This window comes from Etheostoma cragini, chromosome 24 (genome assembly GCF_013103735.1).
Source record: "Etheostoma cragini isolate CJK2018 chromosome 24, CSU_Ecrag_1.0, whole genome shotgun sequence".
Classification (NCBI taxonomy): Eukaryota; Metazoa; Chordata; class Actinopteri; order Perciformes; family Percidae; genus Etheostoma; species Etheostoma cragini.
The window spans coordinates 11,368,931-11,392,005 of NC_048430.1; the positions used below are offsets into that span (position 1 = coordinate 11,368,931).

At 40.7% G+C, this 23,075-nt stretch overlaps 3 protein-coding genes across 5 annotated transcripts in view; all 3 read left to right on the forward strand.

Moving 5' to 3' along the window:
- The window catches only part of LOC117939465 (zinc finger protein 345-like), a 5,320-nt gene extending 382 nt beyond the window's left edge, over positions 1–4,938 (forward strand). Inside the window, exons 2-4 of the mRNA XM_034864834.1 lie at positions 80–138; positions 2,341–4,529; positions 4,560–4,938. Of these exons, the coding sequence (XP_034720725.1) occupies positions 80–138; positions 2,341–4,529; positions 4,560–4,838 (2,527 nt within the window). The 3' untranslated portion in view covers positions 4,839–4,938. The remainder of the gene's footprint in view (positions 1–79; positions 139–2,340; positions 4,530–4,559) is intronic.
- A 5,032-nt stretch (positions 4,939–9,970) lies between these two features.
- LOC117939543 (kininogen-1-like) lies at positions 9,971–11,274 on the forward strand. Of its 3 annotated transcripts, none has more exons than XM_034864983.1 (3): positions 9,971–10,142; positions 10,274–10,703; positions 11,160–11,274. In XM_034864983.1, the coding sequence occupies exons 2-3, from the start codon at positions 10,358–10,360 to the stop codon at positions 11,192–11,194; spliced, it is 381 nt and encodes a 126-aa protein (XP_034720874.1). In that variant the 5' UTR covers positions 9,971–10,142; positions 10,274–10,357; the 3' UTR covers positions 11,195–11,274. The 3 variants fall into 3 exon arrangements, with proteins under 3 accessions (XP_034720874.1, XP_034720873.1, XP_034720872.1); XM_034864982.1 differs by having other exon boundaries at positions 10,274–10,693; positions 11,160–11,254; XM_034864981.1 differs by lacking the exon at positions 11,160–11,274 and having other exon boundaries at positions 10,274–10,704.
- Positions 11,275–13,753: 2,479 nt separating this feature from the next.
- Positions 13,754–19,112, forward strand: LOC117939515 (growth/differentiation factor 8-like). Its single transcript, XM_034864939.1, has 4 exons — positions 13,754–14,002; positions 15,099–15,289; positions 17,033–17,403; positions 17,843–19,112. The coding sequence occupies exons 1-4, from the start codon at positions 13,866–13,868 to the stop codon at positions 18,221–18,223; spliced, it is 1,080 nt and encodes a 359-aa protein (XP_034720830.1). The 5' UTR covers positions 13,754–13,865; the 3' UTR covers positions 18,224–19,112.
- Positions 19,113–23,075: the final 3,963 nt, after the last annotated feature.

Consider the following 23,075-nt stretch of genomic DNA (forward strand, 5'->3'; position numbering starts at 1 on the left):
TATCCAAGTAAGTACGTAGTGTACGAAGTGCACTTCCGTTAGTGCACTAAGGGAAGTGCGCGATTTGGAACACACTAAAGGACCCACACCGGAACCAGCTGGAGGTGGTTTTAAAACCGGAAACAAAGCTGCAAGGAGGTTTGTTGTCTTTCTACTGCTCTGCTAATGAGGCTAAGCTAACGTTAGCGAAACCATTCTCAGCCTGCTCGTCTCTCCCCGATGTATCGAGTGCAGATATGAGTTGCACGGGCTCAGATTTAAATGGTTTAGGGCACATCGTGTCATACTGACATTTGTGAAATCCATAAAATAATAAAGTTTCCTCATTGCAAACAATAACAGAAGATAGGAATAATTTCATAAACGTTTTAGCTATCAATGGTTGTTTGGTTGCTAACGTTAGCTCAAAACGCCATTCAATAGACAGCCTTTGTTGTGTTTGATGCTAACTTGAACCAATATATAAGCAGTGAACCAACTTGGTTGAGTAGGTCCATTTTTACTGTATTGACAATTCAGAAGTGTCTCCTGAATGCAACTTGTCGGAAAGTGACGTATGCGCAACTCAAATCTGCACTCAACTTACATTGGGGAGTGACGTCGAGCATCACAACTTAGTTTTCATTTTTGTAATCTTTTAAAACTTTTATATAAACACACAGGCACAGTGAAACGTGTGTATATATTTTAGGTAGAGACAATATATATATACTCCTAGCATCACAGTAGGCTTTTTTGTAGGCAGTAGCTCAGTCAGTAGGGTGTAGGGTTGAGAACCGAAGGGTCGCCGGTTCAAGTCCACATACGGACTAAAGAAAGGTGGTGGACTGGTAGCTAGAGAGATGCACTACCAAGGTGCTCTTGAGCAAGGCACCGAACCACCAACTGGTGCAGGTCCATTATGGCATGTGTAGGTACTCATCATGAGTGTGTAATTCAGGCTTGTGTGTAATAAATACAACAACTTTTATGTTGCAATAACAACAAAATGTAAGGTGGGGCGGCTGTGGTTCAGTGGTAGAGCGGTTGCCTGCCGATTGGAAGGTTTGTGGTTCAATCCCTGGCCCTGGCGATATGCCATTGGAGTTTGAATGAGTGTGAGTGTTCATCTGATGAGTAGGTGGCAGTGTATGAATGTGTGTGAAACATTCGTTGTAAGACAGTAGTTGTTAGGACTAGAAAAGCGATACATACAATACAGCAGATAAATTGTATTCATTTATTTCCCCTTGTTGGAGCCACGTCCTGGGCCTACACATTGCAGGCGACCCCCTAATCAACATACGCCTGCCGTCTTTACTACGTCAACAACAACAAAAATAGGGCGGACGCACAACAGGGTTTCCATTACGTACCTGTAGCATCGGCGCACCAACTAAACAACAGGGCTACTTGTAACCCGTGAAATATGACAATTTATAGGCAAATAACATTGTGGACACTGTATTAGATGAATTTACTGTCCGAACAGCAACCCCTCCTAACCCCTCACCCTCCCCATTATATAAATATATAGTATTTATTTATGTCTATTCACATACAATAAGGCATATTTTTAGTTGTGTCACAATGTTAATGATGACATCACATACAATATAGTCACCATGGCACAATAATACTTGGTATAAAATGATGTAATTAATTTGGCTTTGAAGATCACAAAGTGGCTTTTCACTTCACATATCATTAGCACCTACTGTATTTTATGACCCTATTCAATATTGTTTTATGGAATTGTAATAAAACAATACTCCATCAGAGGATGGTTAGTTCAGTCGCCAGTTCATTTTGCAAGAATTTGTCAAAATTGTAGGATTTGTGGCAAACTAAGAAACAAACTACACACAACAGCTTTTGTTATAGCTTGTTTGTCTCTTGTTATTCACTATTTAAAAGTGTGGGTGAGGACAGATCTGATTAAAATATATCACTTCCTACATGTGTATATCCCATTGTATTGTTATTTTTTGTCCCATTGTATGTTGCCTGTAGTATTTAAATTGTTTGTCATGGATTCAATGTTAACTCGACCCCCCCCCCCCCCCCCCCCCCCCCCCCCCCCAATTTCCCATCAAAGTCTAAGGGGCATAGTTTTTTTGTGACTCAAACTTTAAAAAAAACATGCGAATCTCTGAAAAAAAAGCACAACATTCCTAAACATTTGATATTTTTGGTGTGTTTTTTTTTGCGCATGGAAGACAAGTAGCGGGACAAAAAATGCGCAAGATGATGATGAAATATAAAGTATGACAAATACTTGCCATTTTGCCAAAGATTTTAAAGCTCAACCTAAAACAAATTTGTGTTTTTCCCTAAATATGCATTTACTGTTTTCTGCAGACGTCCAGCAGCTGTTGGTGGTTAAAGAAGAGGTTCCCCTTGGGCAGCAGGAGTGGAGCTCCAGGATGGACCAGGAGAAGCCAGAGCCCCCCCCACACATTAAAGAGGAACATGAAGAACTCTGGATAAGTCAAGAGCGAGAACAGCTTCAAGGGCTGGAGGAGGCTGATATCACCAAGTTCCCATTCACTCCTGAAAATATCCTTGTGAAGAATGAAGATGATGAAGAGAAACCTCAGTTCTCACAGCTTCATCAAAAACAAACTGAACAGATAGAAACAGAAGCGGATGGAGAGAACTGCGGAGGACCAGAACTAGCCATGAACTCAGATCCAGGTACACATTTAGAACCAGATACTGATGACAAGGCCGGAGACTCCTCTGAACCCGAGACTGATGACAGTGCCGATTGGAAAGAGACCAGAGAACTTCAGTCAGGTTTAAACTCTCCGAAAAACGAATCGAGATGTAATGCTGGTAAAAAAACACTTAGCTGCTCTGAGTGTGGGAAAAGATTTGCCACCAAGACACATTTGAAGATACACATGAGATCGCATACAGGGGAGAAACCCTTTAGTTGCTCTGATTGTGGGAAAAGATTTTGCATCATTGGACATTTGAAGGCCCACACAAGACTTCACACAGGTGAGAAACCATTTCAGTGCTCTGAATGTGAGAAAACATTTGTAACAAAGTCCCATCTGAAGAGACACATGAGAATCCACACAGGAGAGAAACCCTTTAGCTGCTCAGTATGTGGTAAGACCTTCAGTGGAAGCGGAAACCTGAAGACACACATGATAACGCATACAGGAGAAAAACCTTTCAGTTGCTCATTCTGCGTGAAGTCATTTACACAGAGTGGATCCCTGAAGGAACACATGAACATCCACGCTGGAGTGAAACCTTTCAGCTGCTCAGTGTGTGGGAAGGCATTCCGTGGAAGGGGAAATCTGAAAAAGCACAAGCGAGTCCACACAGGAGAGAAACTTTTCAGTTGCAGCTTTTGTCTCAAAAAATTTGCCTGGCCCGAACAGGTCAAAAGGCATAAATGTGTTGGGCGTCAGTCCTCACTGCTTTGTCAAATACAAGCTGAACAGATGAAAACAACGGTTGATGGAGAGGACCGTGGAGGATCGGAACCAGCCAGGAACTCTGATCCAGAGAAACATTTACAATCGGATAATGAAGACAATGCAGGAGACTCTTCTGAACCTGTCACTGAAAAAGACTGGAAAGATCCTGCAAGTAACCCATTTCGTTGCTCTGTGTGTTCGAAAACATTTAAACACAGGGGAAACCTGAATAAACACACGAGAACTCACACAGGAGAGAAACCATTTAGTTGCTCTTTGTGTGGTAAACTGTTTTCTCAAAAAGCAGGCCTGGACTACCACTTGAAAACTCATACAGGAGAGAAACCGTTTAGTTGCTCAGTTTGTAGTAAGATGTTTAGGAACAAAGGAGCTTTGACGTACCACATGGTGAAGCACACAGGAGTGAAGCCGTTCAGCTGCGGTGTCTGTGGCAGGAGATTCTTTTGGCATTTTCAGATAAAAAAACACAAGTGTCTCGGTGAGTTCTTGCAGCGAAGAAGAAAGGCCTTTAATGGCAAGAACTGTGAAAGACCAAAAGCAGCCATCACACCAGTTGCTAATAAAACCACAGAACAGTCCTCCGAAGACGATGACATGGATGACATTGGGTTTTGGAAAGAGACCAGGCAACACCAGTCAGGGTTCACTTACCAGAGATCTAAAAAGGTTCCTGCAAGAGGTGGATGTAACACTGGCAGCTCTGGTGACAAGGTTAAAACCGAAGCCAGGACTGACGAAAGTGTTGATTTTTGCAAACTGACCGGCCAACCTAAGTCATGTCTACAACATCTGAAAACTGAGCAAGTCTCTGTCAGTGATCGTGAGTATCGTGAAAGATTTGACGACAGTTGGACTCCGTTGACACGCAAGAACTCCCCAACGGATGAGCACCCATTCCGTTGCTCATATTGTGGGAAAGGATTTGCAACGGGAGGATGTCTGACGATACACACATCTGTCCACTCCAAAGAAAACTCCCTCGGATGCATTGTTTGTGAGAAAAGCTTCACTTTCAAGTCCCAGCTCTTGAGCCACCAGTGTGCTGGGGAGATCTCCCAGCTTCATACTGCCAACAAACCGACCAGCAGCTCTCAGTGTTGTAAAGGATTTAACCGTAAGCACCAGGTGCAGGTTCCCACAAGACTTCACACAGCACTGATCCACAGTAGTCCTACAGGAGAGGAACATTTTACAGAAAGAGAAAGTCTGAGACAAGACATAGTGGCCCATACAGGCATGGGGGTAAAGCAGGAGGAGCCCCCACATATTAAAGAGGAACAAGAGGAACTCAGGGTCAGTCAGGAGGGAGGGCTGCAGGAGGCTGATAGCGCCAGGTTCCCATTTACTCCTGTCCCTGTGAAGAGTGAACATGAAGACTTTGCTGCAAATGTTGACCAATAACGGGAGCTCCCCGCGACTTCCACCAATCACTACAGTTTCTTGCGCCATACCTTTGCCCCGGTTTCTGACACTGAGAGCAGCTGACCAAGCGGGTTGACGAAACACATAGGGCTGCACAATTATTTTGATCAATGCTGTGATCACAATTATTTGTTGATTTTAACCAAAACAAATTTTATTGTCACATAGGCTATTTATAACTGCTTTCACATCCATATTATGCTACATTCTTCTTATGTTGAAGTTGTATGTTTATATATAACATACAGCTGCAACACATCTAAATTAAGCTATCTGTAGGGATGAGCGAGTACAGCATTATCTGTATCTGTTTACCACATTAACTATCTGTATCTGTATCTGTACTCGGACTGGGCGGGGCCCTAACCCGGGTGTGGGTTGGGTTGTCTTGAAATGGGCGGGGCTTTAACCAGTATGCTATTTAAGCATGCAATTGATACGAGTTGATCAGAAATTGTTATATTTATTGCTGATTATAAAACTATTTACATGACAGCATCGAGCTTCAGATCAATGGTGTTGTCATGGTAACAAACAAACTATATCCACAACAAGTTTTGCAACAATGAATACAACACATGCGGTAGCAATTATGAAGCAAAATGTAATGAACAAGAGTTATCATACTCAATATAACTTTTTTTTTTAACGTAATTTTTTTTTAATGATCAGTGGTTTTTGTTTTTGGTTCAATTTAAAAACAGACAATAGAAAGCCTTAGCGTGTCATAAATGAATGAAAAGTCAGTATGTACATAATGTATGTCATAAATTGTGTTGATGAACCTTAAACCTCTATTGTAATTTATATATTTTAATGCTTGACCGTGTATTCCCCCCAAGTCCAAGGTGGATAAGCATTAAGTTAAAGTTTATTCATTTAGAAGCTGGCTCTACAGAATACAGCAAATATGCACAGAAAATATGCCTGGAAATATTGGATAGGATAGAAATCATGCTAAATAAAACATTTCATTTTAAACAAATTGTATATATTTTTTATAGGCTCAGTCTGGCACACAAAATAACAAAATCTAATAATTCTAGTGCTGGTTCCATGGTATCAGCATATTGGATAGTTGTTATGGAAACAATTGATTATGTGACAAGGGGAGAAGATTGGCAGAACAGGCAGCCAAGTGACAGTACTCTGAGCCAATGGAAATCACCCTAGCTCAATAGACCCGCCCATGCCACGCAGCCCAGTTACATTATAATAAAGATACTTTTGACTTTGTTGGTATAGTGAAATAACTCCATATCCTTGAGCGCCTCAACACAAATATTGACATAGGAAGTTCAGACAGTAAAAGACCAGATATAGAATTAGTAATTATTGGATTTTTTTTTTTTTTACCTGCCAATCAAAGACAAAGCAATGGGGGTAAAGATTTGCTCGGGGTTATGCAAACATTTTCACAGCTGAAGGGAGGCTTCAACCTCTAAAACTTGCTAAAAAAACATATTGCTTCAAATATCTGGACGTGATTTGGAATTACCTCAATCAAACTTAAAACCACTACCAGCTTGATTGGCGATTGGAGATAAAGGACGATTTTTAAAGCGACGGATATGGATTCTCGGCTCTTTTAAACAAGTTAACACCCTAAACACACGTGCCGGGCTGGTTCAATCGCAAGATTTCCCAGAACCTGTACACAAGCACTGTGTAAAATTGCTATTCTCCGTTCTGACCAATAGAGGCTACTCTAGGTCCTTTCTCAGAAAGTCCTTTTCATCAGAATCAAAACAGGCAGGTGCATCATCTACATTTTAAAGGACTTAAAGGTGCCCTGCCACATGTATTTCCAGCCATTCCAGCATGGTATAGAAAGCCTCACTCGGCTCCATTTGGGCCACTTCTCATTAATATTCAACAAGCTAAGATGCTGGACGCTGATTGGCTAACGGCATCCTTCACCCAAATGGAATAGCTGTAGTTAATTTGTTTATGGTCTTGTGTCTTTTTTTATTTTTACACATTTGAGTGCCTTTTAACGTGTGTGACATGGAAGTTATGGCTCTAATAGTTGACAATGGCTCTATAATGTATTTTATATAATGTTTTTGCCTGTTATGTTTAATTTATTGGCCAATAAAGACAGATTTTTTGTTAACCTCAATGACATTTGAAACGGTGATAACTGAAACAGATATACAACACACCATGCAGTGTGTATACACATATGTGCATGGCAAACAGACCTACACAGATTTAATTTAATTTATTAATTTATTTCACAGGGACAGTGTACATTAATTACCATTGCTGCAAATGCACCAGAATTAGCCAAAAGGTTTTTTTTCATCCGTTGTCCCTAGACAGATCTTAAAATTGTCTCCCTGAAAAAACAAGACACTTCTGCCTCTGCATCCCCAAAGTGAATATAAAATAACTATTAAATACATAAATGCATATGAAACTGTTGTCATAACCCACACAAACGACATAAAGACGCACTTGCAGATGGCATCTTGGAAGTTTGTGGTCAAGACTGTATGGTGATGTCACCAAATGGTGTCCCATTCCATGGGGGGGGGGGTTTCAGGGTGCAGGGGTAAGATGGAGAAATGGGATTCATCCTTTCCTTTATGCTCTAACAGTCAAGGACAGGCCAAGGTATAGTGGTACTGGACCGGGACCCGGGGGCCTGTTGCATGAAACCAGGATAAGGGGTTAAGCCGGGATATTCAAGTTATCCTGGATGAATTTAGTTTGGACTCGGTTGCACGAAACCAGGTTGAATTATACCCAGCCGAGTAACCATGGAGATTTTTTTTTATTGGTGCTGGTCTTTCTCTATAAAGAACAGTTTGTGTTACTCCTTAATATGTAGGCTTAAGTTTTTGTTATTATAGCTAACATTGGTTTCATGGTCTCACATCCCTGGACCAATAACGTGGCCTATATACAGTACGTATGTAGTGTAGTTTACATTCATCACACCGGGAACACCGCAACGCTTCTTCATCTTTTTATTTTGGTGCTGTCACTTTATCAGTAAAAAACATGAACATTGAAACCCATTTCAGTCGCTTGTACCCTGGATCTTCTCCATTTCTACATCAGTAAATCTGTGATGGATACCGTGGTCTATTTAAGAAAGCCGTGAACGTGCACTTATTCCAGCTATCTACACCTGGGTAGACGTAGCTCCACCTGTTCATCCTGTTTCGGCAAACAGGTTACCAATTAAGCTGTGATGAGCAGATCCCGCTAAGTCAAGGTGTGACACCGTCACTCTTTTGATGCTTTGTAAAGGCTACCATACACCATGCATACTGTAGGAATCATATATGCTAGTAAATAGTAACAATTAAACCCATTATTAATTACATTATCTTAATGAGTCATTATATCGAATCAACAGCCAGGTGTAAACTAGGTAACAGGTGATGAACAATCAACAAAATCACAAGCTATCTTTTAATTGGGCCAGAACTACAGACCAATAAAACAACAGGCTTAAATGAACCGACAACATAGGTTATATTACTCACAGTTCTCAAAGACGCACACGATCCCAGCTGATTATCCTCCGGACAACTGGTCTCTTTTTCTTTTCTCTTTCACTTTCTCTTTCTTCTCCGTGTGACATTCACTCACAATCACACCTGATAGACCACCTTTAGTACAAATCTAAAGTAACGAGCCATTTTTGTAAAATTGAAGGAGTAGAAAGTACCAATATTCGTGTTAAAATGTAAGGAGTAAAAGTAAAAACTCGCCAAAAAAATAAATGAATGTAAAGTAAAAATATCAGAAAAACCTTCTATAGTACTTTGTTACTTCCCATCTCTTACTACATGTAAAAAAAATCTCCCTTTTTTGCATTTTCACAAATAACACGAAGCTTTCACAAATCTGAAATTGGGATTTTACGAATCTTTAGCCTCTCTAGGACAATTTAATCCAGATTTGACGGGAGATGTGACAGAATATACAGAAAAGCATAGTAGGTCCACTTTAATGAAAACAACATAAAAGCTAGCGTTCTTGTCACTGCTTCATCTGCTGTTAAAGGTCATTTATGATCATCTGATGGACTATTAAACTATGAGTTACATATAGTTTCTTGAAGTACGGTACTTTTAAATTACCTTCTACTGACAAGGGTCAGTGATTCAGGAAAAGTTGGACTCCTGTTAACTCATGTAAATCAATACATCTGGATTTCAGCTAAATCATCTCTCGACCTGCAAAGCAAGCCAAAGCATGTGTAGATATGACAGAGGGGGGTGGGGGGTAGGTTTGACATCGGCCTGACCCTGACGCATCTCTCTGCCTCTTCCAGTGACGTGCTGGGACAAGAATGCAGCTGTGAGAGACCGGGCGTCACCATCTGTCTCCTCACAAAAAGTTCCTGCTATACATATCATGGAAGTACTGTGGTTCTAGAGGGCGGCTGTGGCTCAGTCGTCAATTGGGAGGTTGGGGGTTTGACCCCTGGCCCTGCACTCCCATGTCAATGTACACTGAACCCTGAATGCCACAGTGGATGGTGCATGGTTCCCGTACAATGTAAAAGCGCTTTGAGTAGTCAGTAAGACTAGAAAAGCGCTGCATACTCTATTTTGAAATGTATTATTAGGAATAACCCCTTGAGATATAGCATCACGTTTTCAATACATTTACAATTAGACAAGACAGTTAACAAAGAAAACTTAAGAGGACCTAAAAGCATTTTTTTTTTTTAACGTACATCACAAACATACACACATACTGATAAAAAAAGGTCTCCATTACACCAAAACCACCCATATCCTCCCCATTCCATCCATTACATATTAGACAATAAACAATTAAGGTAATTAATATAGACAGTTGATAAAAGAACGCAAGAGAAATAAATGAGAAAAATAAAAATCAAGTATGAGGAAGACAGTTGCAGCTCGTATGCAAATAATTAAGAAGAGACATCTTAATTCCAATCGAAAGGGGGTTTAAATTAAAATTATACTTGGATCTGGAACCAAGTTTTTTAAAATTTTAGAATGAATATAGGCAAACCAATGTTGCATTCAGAAAAAACTGAACTGGCGAAGTTCTCGAAGCCACACTTAAAGTTTTCACCTGACTAAACTTGTTTTTCTTAATGTCATTTGCCGCGCCTGTAATTTAACTTGATGACATTTGCCACGCCTTTAATTTTCCAGTTAAACTGGTTTGCCTTAAACCTACACAGACACCTCCTTGTTTTCTTTTACTTAGTCCTGTGTCGTCAGGAAGTTGTCTCGCACATAGACGAACACCGTTGACAGAAAATGTTCGGCGGAAATCAAGGTAAGATCTCTTCTTTTGTTCATTATAAGACTCAAGCAAAAGTTTCTGTTTTAGTCTTATCATATTTGATAGAAATTCTAGCTTTTAGTGAAACAAATGACTCTATTTGGTTCTGATTGGCGCTCCCACAGACAAACATCCCTCGGAGGCCTACGGCCTGAAGCCTAACACAGGGGACAAGGACTGTGGTGTCTTGGGCCCTGTGTCTGGTGGGGATGGTCGGAGCGGAGGAAACGTTCAGCAAAAAGACAAAAAGGATCACGATAAAGACTCTCAGGTGGGTGACCGTCGAGGAGGGGACCGTGATAAAGACGTTCCTCAGGGGGGAGACCGCCGAGGAGGGGACCGTGATAAAGTCGCTCCTCAGGGGGGAGACCGCCGAGATCGCAAAGAAGGCCGGGAGCATAGCCCTCGTCGTCGTGGAAGCGGTGGTCGTCACAGCGACGACAGCGACAGTGACAGTGAACATCCCAAACACGGTCATGGACATGGTCATGGACATGGATGTGGCCGTGGACGTGGACACGGACGAGGAGGACATAGTTAGAGAGGTGAATACAGGTGAGATGCAAAGTTAATAAAAGCTCGCTGCACTGTAAAATCAAATGCTATTGGACATGTTATAATTTATTTTTTATTCCATTTCCATTTATTTGATTAATTTTTTTTTGGGGGGGGGGTAGGTTAGATCATTTATAATGACAAATAAATGATTCTAGTTAGTCTGTCCACCAGAGGACACTCTACAACGTCCCTGTTGGCAACACTGATTATTATGTTTCTATTCATGTATTTTTGATCAGTTTCAAATCTTAAGTTTGTGTTTTTATATATTTTGATGTTTTATTGTGAAAATAAAACAAATCATAAACATATTATTTTAGTGAGAACTCATAAATAACTACAAATAACTAATGCTAGGCAGATCTGTTTGGGATTTTTAAATAACCAAATATTTTTATCATTCTTGAACAGCTTTTTCCATGTCTTGTAAAATTGTCTGGTTTTGTCTTTCAGGTAATAGACTCCACCGACCCCCACACGTCCTGTGAAACTCTACCTGCCATTGTGCAATGAAAATATTGAATGCTATATTTCTGCATTCACATGAATAAAACATTTACAAGACAAACTGAAAATAGTCCGTGTGTATTTTCAAGCAGCTATGCGGAGGTTTGAAGCGTGACAGACGGTAACTTCTCTTTTTTTGGAACCAAAATGCAACTGGCTGCCAGTTTCTGCTCCAGGTGGCATTTTTAATGCATAATAATGGAGAATTAAGGGCACTTACAATAATGTAATTGGTTTCCTAGGTTTGTGGGATGTGAGATTTGTCAATCAAATATGCAATTTCAGATCATTTTGGACCTTTATTAATACCACATCTTTGTCTACAGCAGATAATAAATACTCAAGAAGTTTCAGTTTGTGTTGTTTCTAGTGGTCCCTTTGGACAAAGTGTTTTTCCAACACTTAGACAGGAAATCATTCCTTCACAATAAAAGAATATGATACTGATTAACTACTGCATTTCAAGTGTTGCATACAGTAACTTAACCTGCTTTGAATGTATCATGAGCTATCCTTGGTGTTAGAGTTTTTTGTATCCACCCACATACTAATTAAAACACAAGTAATTAAATTACTTAACTTTCTGTAGCACCTTTCATGAAAACCCAAGGACGCTTGACACAAGTACAGGGGGATGAAAAGAAAATGGTAGGCAGGATACAAACAGGCTGAAGTGAATATCTTTGAGTTGGGGACAAAATTAGATATTTGAAGACGTCATCTGGGGTTTTGGGAAACACCGCCAACAATGCGGTTTTTCACCATTTTGTGTAATTTTCTAGACAATGGAAGGGAAATAGCTGCTGAGTAACTAAAGCGCCTGTGGGCTTTTCCTTTCAGACCACATTTGGTGATAAGGATTGCATGCAGACTGGAGCCAACAGCTCTGGGTGTCAGTTAACCCTTGTGTTTTCTTCCCTCTGACCTGCAAAATTTTGTTTTCTGAGTCATTTCAAATAAAAAACCTTTTATCAACATTTTGGTCGTCTTTGTCGACACTTTTGTGTCTTTTCCCCAATGTTTTTGTCACTTTTTCAATGTAGTTTGAAATTTTTCTGAGCCTTTTGAAATTTTTGTGGGTTTTTCCCAAATTTCTAAAGTTCTTTAAAAAAACGTTTGTCACTTTATTGACCTTTTTGTCACTTTGTTCGGCATTTATTTCACATTATTAAAGTTTTTTCTCTGTTTTTCTTCTTCTGTTACATTATAGTCACATTTGTTCTTTCATTTAGTCACCCACACAAGTTCTTTTATCAATTATTTTTTCTCCAAATGCTATAAAATTTGACAAAAAAACACCCAAATCCAATGAAAGTAGTGAACTGATTATTTATTTGACTTGTGAGAAACTTGTAGGGAACCATCCACGTTACTTTTCGGAATTCCTTTAAAAGAAACCCAAATTTGTGTTATAGAAACTTTTTGAAAAGGGGTCAAATTCGACCCGAAGACAGATTTAAGGTGTCAGGTGGGACTGGTGTAGTTCAGCCAACAAGGTGGATTGAAGTAAGTGAGTGAGTCACCTGAGGTCTGTACTTCAAATCCAGTTCAACATGGTAAATGTTCACGGTCGCCGGTAAAAAACATGTAAACATATCGCCCAACCCGGTCTTGGACCCTACCAACCTCACCCCGGTGGTGGACTACTTTTGGTGTAATGCAAAAAACTGGAAAGACAACCCAAAACGGCTTTTTATATTGTTCTGTGTCTGTTGACTTTATATGAAGTGTATTTTACAATAAACAGTCTATAAAAGAGACTTCAGATACAGTATTAGGGACCACTAAGGTCTAAATAAAAGAGACTTCAGATACAGTATTAGGGGTCCACTAAGGTCTAAATAAAAGAGACTTCAGATACAGTATTAGGGACCACTAAGGTCTATATGAAAGAGACTTCAGATACAGTATTAGGGACCACCAAGGTCTATATAAAAGAGAATTCAGATACAGTATTAGGGACCACTAAGGTCTATATAAAAGAGACTTCAGATACAGTATTAGGGACTACTAAGGTCTATATAAAAGAGACTTCAGATACAGTGTTAGGGACCACTAAGGTCTATATTAAAGCATCCAAAGAGCACCATGTCATGGGGCCTTTAAAATATTAAAAGTAAAATTACTCAATGCAGAAAAATCCTTGTATTTTTGAAAAGTAGCACCAAATAGATCAATTCCATTTTCATTTTTGACCTGGAAGGACAACAAGTTCACATTCAATTCAATTCAATTCAATTTTAATTATAGTATCAAATCACAACAAGAGTTATCTCAAGACACTTTACAGATAGAGCAGGTCTAGACCACACATCAGAATCCAAAAGGACCCAACAGTTCCAGTAGTTTCCTCCAGAGCAAGCAACAGTGCGACAGTGGCGAGGAAAAACTTCCTTTTAGGCAGAAACTTCGGTCAGACCCAGGCTCTTTGGAGGCGGTGTCTGACGACCGGTTGGGATTAGAATGAAGAGTTTGTTTGTAGTAGTTCTTTGTAGCATAGCAGGGCACTGTGGGCGTTACAAGGCACAGCAGGGGAAGACAATGCAAGGGTTAAAAAGAAGTTCCTCCTATCAGCCAATCATAAAGCCATGAGGCCAGAGGACAGTCTCACATCAGACAGCGGCGCTGCACCGGCCTCTTCTTCTCTCCAGGATGCACCTCTTCCTCGGCCTGGCCGTCCTCTTCTCCGCGGGCGTCTCCACGGAGACGAACCAGACCTCCAGGCTGCTGGCTGAGAGCGGAGATCAGTGCATGGCCTGCGACTTCCGGGAGCACAGCAAGCAGATGAGGCTTGTAGAAGACAATTACCTTGCAGATTTTTGTCTCATTTCATCCTTATATCCTCTTTCCTGTTCACGGATTAAGTTCCTTTTATTTATTTTTTCGGATCAACATACGTTTTGTGTCTCCAGTGTTAATTAATTTGCCTTTTGTGGGCTTAGTAAGCATTTTACTTTGGTCACTGTGAGGGGGACCTTTTCCAATAATTTGAGCAGATATTGGCTTCATGGAAATCTACTCCGATTTGTTTTAGTTTTAGTTTTTCTTTTTTTTTTGAGTGTCTTCTCAGCTTTTGTTATTCTGTTGCTTCCTGTCACCCTAGCCAGAAACCCCATTGTGGTCTGAGAGAATCATACATCTTCTAGTTATCTTCTGTCTCCACTCCACAGTGAATAACCCTAACCCTAAAGCTTGATTTATACTTCTGCGTAAAATCTACGCCGTTTCTACACAAGCAGGTATGTGAAGACACAAACCGACGCAGGACCCTATGCTGGACCCTACAATGGACCCTACGCCTGACCATACGCCAGATCCCAGCGAGACCATAAGGCGGACGCTACGCTGGACCCTATGCCGGACCCTATGCTGTAGCGTTTGAAAAATGTAACTACTTTTTGCGGTGACGTACCCCCTTCGGCCGTTGAGACGGACGTAGGTGCATGGAGACACAACCTTATACCAGACCCTACGCCAGACCCTACGCCAGACCCTACGCCGGACCCTATGCCAGACCCTATGCCAGACCCTATGCCGGACCCTTCGTCATAGCCTTCGAAAAATGTAACCTTGTCAAGGCAACATACGCCCTTTGGCCATTGCTACGTACGCCTTTTGGCCATTGCTACATACATAGGTACATGGAGACACAACCCTACGTCTGACCCTACGTCATGTACTTCAAAAAATGTTCCCACTACACGTTATGCGACATACGCCCTTTGGCCATTTCTTGGTAGTTTTGCATTTCCCCCGACTCGGTGGTCTTCAAAAAATGTAACTAACCCTAACCCTGACCCTTAATCCTTAACCCTTAACCCTTAACCTTAACCCTTAACCCTCGGCCCTTAACTCTAACCCTCATCCTTATCCCTTCTTCCACAGGCTCCACAGCATTAAGTCGCAGATCCTCAGCATCCTGCGGCTCCAACAGGCTCCTAACATTAGCCGGGACATGATCCGCCAGCTGCTCCCCAAAGCGCCTCCTCTGACGCAGCTCCTGGACCAGTACGACCCGCGGGTGGAGGACGAGGACCACACCACGACAGAGACCATCATCACCATGGCCACCAAGCGTAAGTATAATCTAATCCCCAAAAACCTGTTTTGCAGTTCCTTTCTTCCTTTTTATGTGTGTATTGCTATAGCCATGTTTCCCTCCACACCTTTTTATGCAAATTAAGTAATATTGAGTGAAAAAATGCCTTATGGAAACGGATGTTCTCCTTATCGATAAGCGGCTTGTGCGATAAACACGGATGGAAACGTTATTTGCTGAATACGGCAGGTGTCAACACAAACAGATGTACTTTTTTAATTTAATTTAACGGCTATTTTAGATGGCAAAAACCATAGTTATCCAGCATTTACGTGGATCAGAATAATCATAGTGAAGTATTATTAAAGTCAGAATTCGGACTTTAAATTCCATTGGAGGTTTGCCTTGATTGACAGGTCTCTCAGCCTATCACTTTCCCTTTGTGCTGGCCATCAACTCCCTATATTTTTATCATACGAAGACAGGGTGGTTGTCTCAGAGTAAGGACATTGCTGGCTTTCTATGACGCTCTCGGGAACAAATCACAGCAAGGAGTGTGTAAACAAGCTTTGGGACGGGGCGACCTGTCAGTTCGGAGGCATTAGGGTTAATGTTTTTCAAAATAAAGGCACACATGGAAGACGCCCTGCAGGGTTTGCTCTGGTCAAGGCTCAAATCAGGACACGTTTTCATAAGACAGTATGACAGCAGGAGTTAGTGTATCCTTCAGTAAAATGCAATTTCTTCAGTATTATGCAATTTCTTTGCAGAAAGTCCCGTCCTTGCATCTCTTTTATGGATAGGATGTAGCTGGATATAAGTTTTGCAGAAAACAAAGCTCCATAATCGAATCCTTTGTCCTGCAGACACCTGGGTTTCCTCAGTGGTCCACCAAAAGTGAATGTAGTCTATCATAAAAATGTCAACTTTGCCCACAAGATAACTGGGTTTTATGGTTGATGCAAAATAAAAAACTAACGGCAATCTGCACATTAGATGTGATTTTTCTTGTGCACATGTGGATTTCAGTATTCCCGTTATTGTAATTTCACTGAGTACTTGCATACACAGTGCAATTAATTAAAACAGAAATAAACACTTACGAGTTAAAAATTGTCACATCTGAAATAGAACTAGAAAACAAACGTTGAGGCAGAACCAGAACCATAACGTAGGACAGTCCCTCCAGAAATACGTGATTATGCAATTGCATACTTCAACGCATAATCTGCCAAAGTATGAAGAAACCTGGAAGATTTTTATGCAAAAAATTGCATAATCGTTTTCAAAAAACGTCACAAATATCTTAGCAAAAAGATGGAAAATGTTGTAATTACTTCACACAAGAGCAGCCATTTTCCCCTGTTGCCACGGGAACGTTGGGAAGTGACGTAATTACGCAACAAGACAAACAGTTTCTTTTTCATCAAACTGCAGTTTTTGCAAGTTCCCGCAATTTCATTGCAAAAAATTTCGTTAATTTCCTGCTTATCCCATTGCATTTTTTAATAAAACGTGCCGCATAACCAAGGATTTTTGCCCCTGACAATCACAAAAACACTCTGGCATTTTCCTGGAATGACTGATTAAACAATTTAAATTTAGTTTCGTGGCTCGATGGGCGTGCTAGAGTAAAGAACAGTTAATGGGTTCAATCTGAAATATTTACAATCAAATTTGATGGAATCCATTCAGTAGTTTTATCTTAGTGGTGGACAATCAGTCTCTAAAAGTCAGTCAGTCTATTAAAAACTTTTAACATTTTGATGATTTCTTCCAGTTGATTCGACCGCCCTGGAAGAGTCGTCCTCCTGTTGTGTTTTCAGCCTCAGTCCGAAGATCCAACCCAAAAACATCCTGCGCGCCCAGCTTTGGGTGCACCTGCGGCCGGCCGACGTGGTCACCACCGTCTTCTTGCAGATCTCTCGCCTCAAACCCAGGAAGGAGGGTAACAGTACCCGAGTCAGAGTCCGCTCCCTGAAGATCGACACCGACACCGGCGCCGGGTCCTGGCAGAGCGTTGACATCAAGTCTCTGCTGCAGGCTTGGCTGCGCCAACCGGAGGCCAACTACGGGATCGAGATCAACGCCTACGACAACAATGGAGAAGACCTGGCCGTCACCTCAGCAGAGCCTGGAGAAGAAGGCCTGGTGAGTGCACCACAAACCACAACGCAATCTCATCTACAGGTCCGTGTGGTATCGTATGAAAATGTGAGCACACCAAAAATAGGGATGCACCCAACCCAGATTGTTGGGGTTCTGCAGAACACCAAACCCACTGGTCAAGAAGTTTTAAATATTGCACTGTAATGAGATTAAGTGATTTGAGTATTAAATAATGCACTGAAATGAATTGAAATGGTGAAGTATTAGTAATATTAGTAAATATTGCACTGTGTGATGGACCAAGCTGGCAGGCACGAGGAGTCGGTAGATTTTAAGAAAAATGTAGGTTTTTATTTACAAAATAGAAAACAACTAATTTTCAGGAAACAGAAAGTTCTGGGCCCATAAAAGAGCTCAACTAAACAGAAAAACCAAACACACCCCTTTTTGCATTGTCAGTACATTGTCAATTCCTTTCCAGCAACCGTTCATCGAAGTGAAGATCCTGGACACGCCCAAGAGGTCCCGCCGCGACTCAGGTCTTAACTGTGACGAGGAGTCCGTAGAGACTCGCTGCTGCCGCTACCCGCTCACCGTCGACTTCGAGGAGTTCGGCTGGGACTGGATCATCGCACCCAAGCGCTACAGGGCCAACTACTGCTCGGGGGAGTGCGAGTCCATGCACCTGCAGCAGTACCCACATGCACACCTGGTGAACAAGGCCAACCGGCGGGGCACAGCAGGGCCCTGCTGCACTCCTACCAAGATGTCGCCCATCAACATGCTCTACTTCAACCGCAAGGAGCAGATCATCTACGGAAAGATCCCGTCCATGGTGGTGGACCACTGTGGCTGCTCCTGAGGAAACCCAGGCATCTGCAGGACTTGATCATAGAAGCTTTGTTTTCAGCAAAAGTGCTGCAAACTATTTTCTATTTTGTTCCAAATTAAACCCAGCTACATCTCGTCTATGAAAGAGATGCTAGGACAACTTGAGACCCAACGCTCTGAAACAAGAGATGTTTTTCTCTGAAGGATCAACCAAATCCTGCTGTCATGCTGTCCTGCTTTGAGCCTTGACCAGAGCAAACCCTGCAGGGCGTCTTCCATGTGGGCCTTTAATTTTGAAAAACATGAACCCTAATGCCTCTGAGCTGACAGCTTGCCCCGTCCCAAAGCTTGTTTGCAAACTCCTTGCTGTGATTTGTTCCCGAGAGCGTCACAGAAGGTCAGCAATGTCCTCACTCTGAGACGGCCGCCCTGTCTTAACAAAATAAAAACATAGTGAGTTGATGGCCAGCACAAAGGGAAAGTGATAGGCTGAGAGACCTGTCAATCAAACTAATGTTAAAGGTACCCCTGTGAGTATAGAATGCCATTTTTTTCAACATTAAATTAACAAATACATAAATGAATATGCCAATGAAATAACTAGGTTTTACTTTTATTTATTTCAGGGGACTTTTATTTGGACGTGGTTCATAGACATGTTAATTATTTATGTACAGGATTCATTCATTGATTTATTTTCAATAAAATGGCATTCCATATGTAAGGTTTTTAATCAAACACAGTTTAGTGTGTCATATCATGAAGGCCTAAAAGACTTTTCTTCCTCAAACATTTCTTAACTTTTTAAGATACCAGAGAAAATGACATTCATTCATTTATCCCCCCCTTACTGCCTCTAAAAGCCGGTACTTCAAATCTCTATAATTTGACCCATTAGTCTTGGAATTGTAAAAAAAAAAACAGTTGCTTGAAATCCAGACTGATCTCATGAAATAACAAATGTATGACACGCCAATTCTTATGCCATTATTGGCGTGTTATCACGAAGTATGCTGGCTTTTTAGCATGTGTATTAACGCCGGTTTGCCTCCATTTAGTTACAATACCCCGCGATTGCGTGTGAATTAGTTTGTTTGGGTTGGTGGATGGGTAAAACACAGGACTTTCACCCAGGACACCTAAACCCAACCGTCCCACCGGCCTTCTTTTCTTCTTTTCAATCAATCTTCTAAGTCAAGTTTTTAAGAAAATTTGGGGTGTGCAACAAGGCAGGCGTGCTTGGTTTTTATGGTTAATGTTGTAAAGATTTACGATGTCACCTTATGAATGTATACTTATAACAAAAAGATGAGTGTGTTTCATGTGATACTTGATACTTGTACCCTTGATACCCTCTTTTGTAAGAATCTCCAGACATCTGTCAACAGACCCTCAGAGGCAATACACACTTATTGGCATACTCTGAGTGTGGCATTGCCGGACCCACCTCCACAACTCTGGCTAGTCCGCACAACATTCCTGGATAGGAGAATGAAGACTTCAAACCAGTGGTAGGAGACGGATTCAGACCCTTTACTTAAGTTAAAGTGCTTACAGAGATGGGAAGTAACATAGTACAAATACTTTGTTACTGTACTCAAGTAGAGTTGTCAGATGTTTTTACTTTGCTATTTATTTTGTGGCGACTTTTTACTTTTACTCCTTACATTTTAACACCAATATTGGTCCTTTCTACTCCTTACATTGAACTAAATTGGCTCGTTGCTTTAGTTTTGTACTAAAGGTGGTCTATCAGGTGTGATTGTGCGTGCATAATTGTATTTTGAGGTTTTAGCAGAATAGGTGAATATGGTTTCATTTTCAAAAAACACCATATTTTTGTTGTACTGTACATTGCTGCAGATCTTGTTTTCAACCTGAGTATTTAGGTCTCTGTTTTAGCTCCAGAGTGAGACATCTCCCTTACTATCTTTGTTGGGAGCTGCACATGCTCAGTAGCTCAGTGAGATCCCATCAGCTAGATAACTCTTTCTCAAGCTTTGGTCAGTCAGAGGCAGGATAAGCTGGGAGAAGCTTCTAGACCAGGGTCACTTGTGGATTACCTGCACAACAGGGACAGGAAGTAGTTCTTTTGGAGATTAGGTTCAACTAGGGGCTGTTGTAGCAGTGTTTTGCTAGTCAGAATGAGCTAGCATGCTACGGTTAGTCACCTTGTCTCGGCTAGTGATGTAGAAAGCCGTGCAGATGTTGAACAGCTCACCCGGAGACTGAAGACAGAGGACATTCAGAAACCGGATCTCACTCAAAACAACATGGATAGTTTTCTTTTTCTAGGTTCGCATGCGTTTGGAAGCACCAGAGACACAAAATAACCCCCCAAATCCCAGATTTGGTTGAATTTTGTTCATAATATGGGCACTTTAAAGTAAATTACCTAGTGATTCCGTTGCATGTGTTCTTCAGCTGTTACCTAGGTTACACCTGGCTGTTGATTCAATATAATGGCGATTGTTGCTCACCTTTGTATTTTAGGTGCATTATTTACATGCCACAGTTACACTGCACTAAGAATTAATAGTGGGTTCAATGTTATTGTTTGCTAGCATATATATGATTCCTATGCATTGTGTATGGTAGCCTTTACAATGTTATTTATTTCTTTGCAGACCCACACACACATACATACACACACATAGCCATAGCAGAGCTACCCACGGCCATGTTTGCACTGCTTGACTGTAATAAAGCATCAACAGAGAGAAGTTGTCTCCATCCATGTTTTAACAAACACACCTGGGGCCAAGTTGGAAACCAGAATCAGCTTTAAATCCAGTCCTAATCTAGTCCTCACTAACAAGTTTCAATTAATTTCCCTGGAGTTCCCGTTACTGTTGTTCATGTCATCAATACCAAATTCAATCTATTTGGATGGGACTATACGTAGCACTTGACGTTAATGTCTGTTTAGTAATTTGTATCTCATCCTTTATTTTCTTTCCAGAAGCCATATTTGAGCAAAATATCTCTGTCACAATAATCACATATGGGATGTTTTAGGCCTATTGGCAGAAATCCGTTTAAAATGTATCCAAAAAAACAAACAGAAAATGGATTTTTGGCTCATGTGGATGAAAGAAATGTCCCGACTGTTGTGCTTCACGGGTGGTTTCTGACCCCTGAGTCTTCATTCTGCTGTTGGAACAAAACGTGCACAAGTGACACAGTTTCACATGTGAGATTCCGCGGTGAACAAAATGTCCAAACATTGGTTTCCTGCAAATTTCCTGCAACAACAACAGAAGGGCTCAGGTCATTTGGCAGCTTTGTCGTATTTGTTTTATTGTTTTATTATGTTCATCTCCACAAAAGTAATGCTTTTTGTTAGATAAGGCAAATGAATCAATAGAAATGGAAGGGTGCATAAAACCTCCAAATAAACAATGGAACAATCTTTGAATAGAATTGAAATGCTTGCATATTTTCATATATGTATGTATACTGGGTTTACTGAAAAATGGATTCAATAAAATATAAATGGATAATGATCCTACAAACACCTCAAAATCCACGTCGGATTACATCAACAGGCGTAAACTGAAGGTTTTGCCATGGCCTTCACAATCTCCTGACCTCATCATAATTAAAAATAAACCTTAAAGAGCAGTGCGTGACAGACAGCCCAGAAATCTAAAAGAACTGGCAGACTTTTGGAAGGAAGAATGGGCGAAGATACTTCAAACAAGAATTAAAGAGTCTTGGCTGGCTACAAAACGCGTTTCCAAGCTGGGATACATGCAAAAGGGGCGGGGTTTACAAGGTATAAACTCTGGAGGGTGCCCAAACTTTTGCAGACGCCATTTTTTTGTTTTCTGATGTCTTGAAAGTGTTAATGATGGAACTAAAATCTAACTTTTTGTGACATATTACACGAATGCCTAATCTGTCATTTGATGATGCCTTTTGGAGATTTTTCCATATTTTCTTGGCTTCTTTATGCACATTAATACAATTTAAAATATGTATTTATTTATTTCGACCACTAGGTGGAGCCACTTGCACTTTCTTCCAAATTAAGAAAAGAACATGACCTTTATGACACCTGTAGCCTTTAGATATTTGCATCTTCTCAAAGAAATGTTCTCCTGGTGGTATTTGCAATTTATGTATTTATATGGATAATCTACTATAATTAATACATTTGGACGAAATACTTTGTTGAAGTATGTGATGACAGGGTCAGCCCACAGCTGCTTAAGGCTTGTTAGCAGAAGAAGTATTACTCATACAGTATATGTGCATGGACAACAGTACTACCAAATATTTGTGCTAAACTCTAAAAGGCTGTTCAGTTTTTTTGTCCCTATTATAACCATAAGGAACAAATTCGTGTGAATATTTTATTTTTATTAGATAACAAGCAGGGGCAGACTGCGACAAAAATTCAGCACTGACAATTCTGGTCCCGTTTCTCACAAATATTTTTTGTTGACAACTAAAGTTATATTTTCCAATCATATTTGTTTAAATAAATAATTGTCTCATTTTAGTCTGAACAAAGTTGCAATGTCCAAAGTGATTTATTATTATTATTACCATAAATTAGGTTTCAGTTTCAGAGTTGTGGCAGTTACTTTCTCTTTCTCTGAAAACACGTGGTCACTGTAAGCTCTTCCAATGAGTGGCTTTCCTCCCCGGAAAACTACATTATTTTTTGTTTTTATTTACATAAATCGTATTTTACATATGGTTTAACACCTTTAGAGTGGATGTAAAATAAATTATTACACGTGTTGATTATCTATCTTGTTCTCATTCCACTAAAGCTACATGAAAAACATGCCGTGTCATTGTTATCATGGGTGGGCTTGCTAACTAATAGAACAGCCGTTTTTGATCGTTCTGATTGGCTGTCGCAGGTAAAG

Bases quoted from the DNA above. Each gene is read 5' to 3' on its own strand.
- LOC117939515 (XM_034864939.1), top strand. From the start codon at position 13,866: ATGCACCTCTTCCTCGGCCTGGCCGTCCTCTTCTCCGCGGGCGTCTCC. The intron at 14,003-15,098 runs GCTTGTAGAAGA...CTTCTTCCACAG, and splicing joins GAGCACAGCAAGCAGATGAG to GCTCCACAGCATTAAGTCGC. The intron at 15,290-17,032 runs GTAAGTATAATC...GATTTCTTCCAG, and splicing joins CATCACCATGGCCACCAAGC to TTGATTCGACCGCCCTGGAA.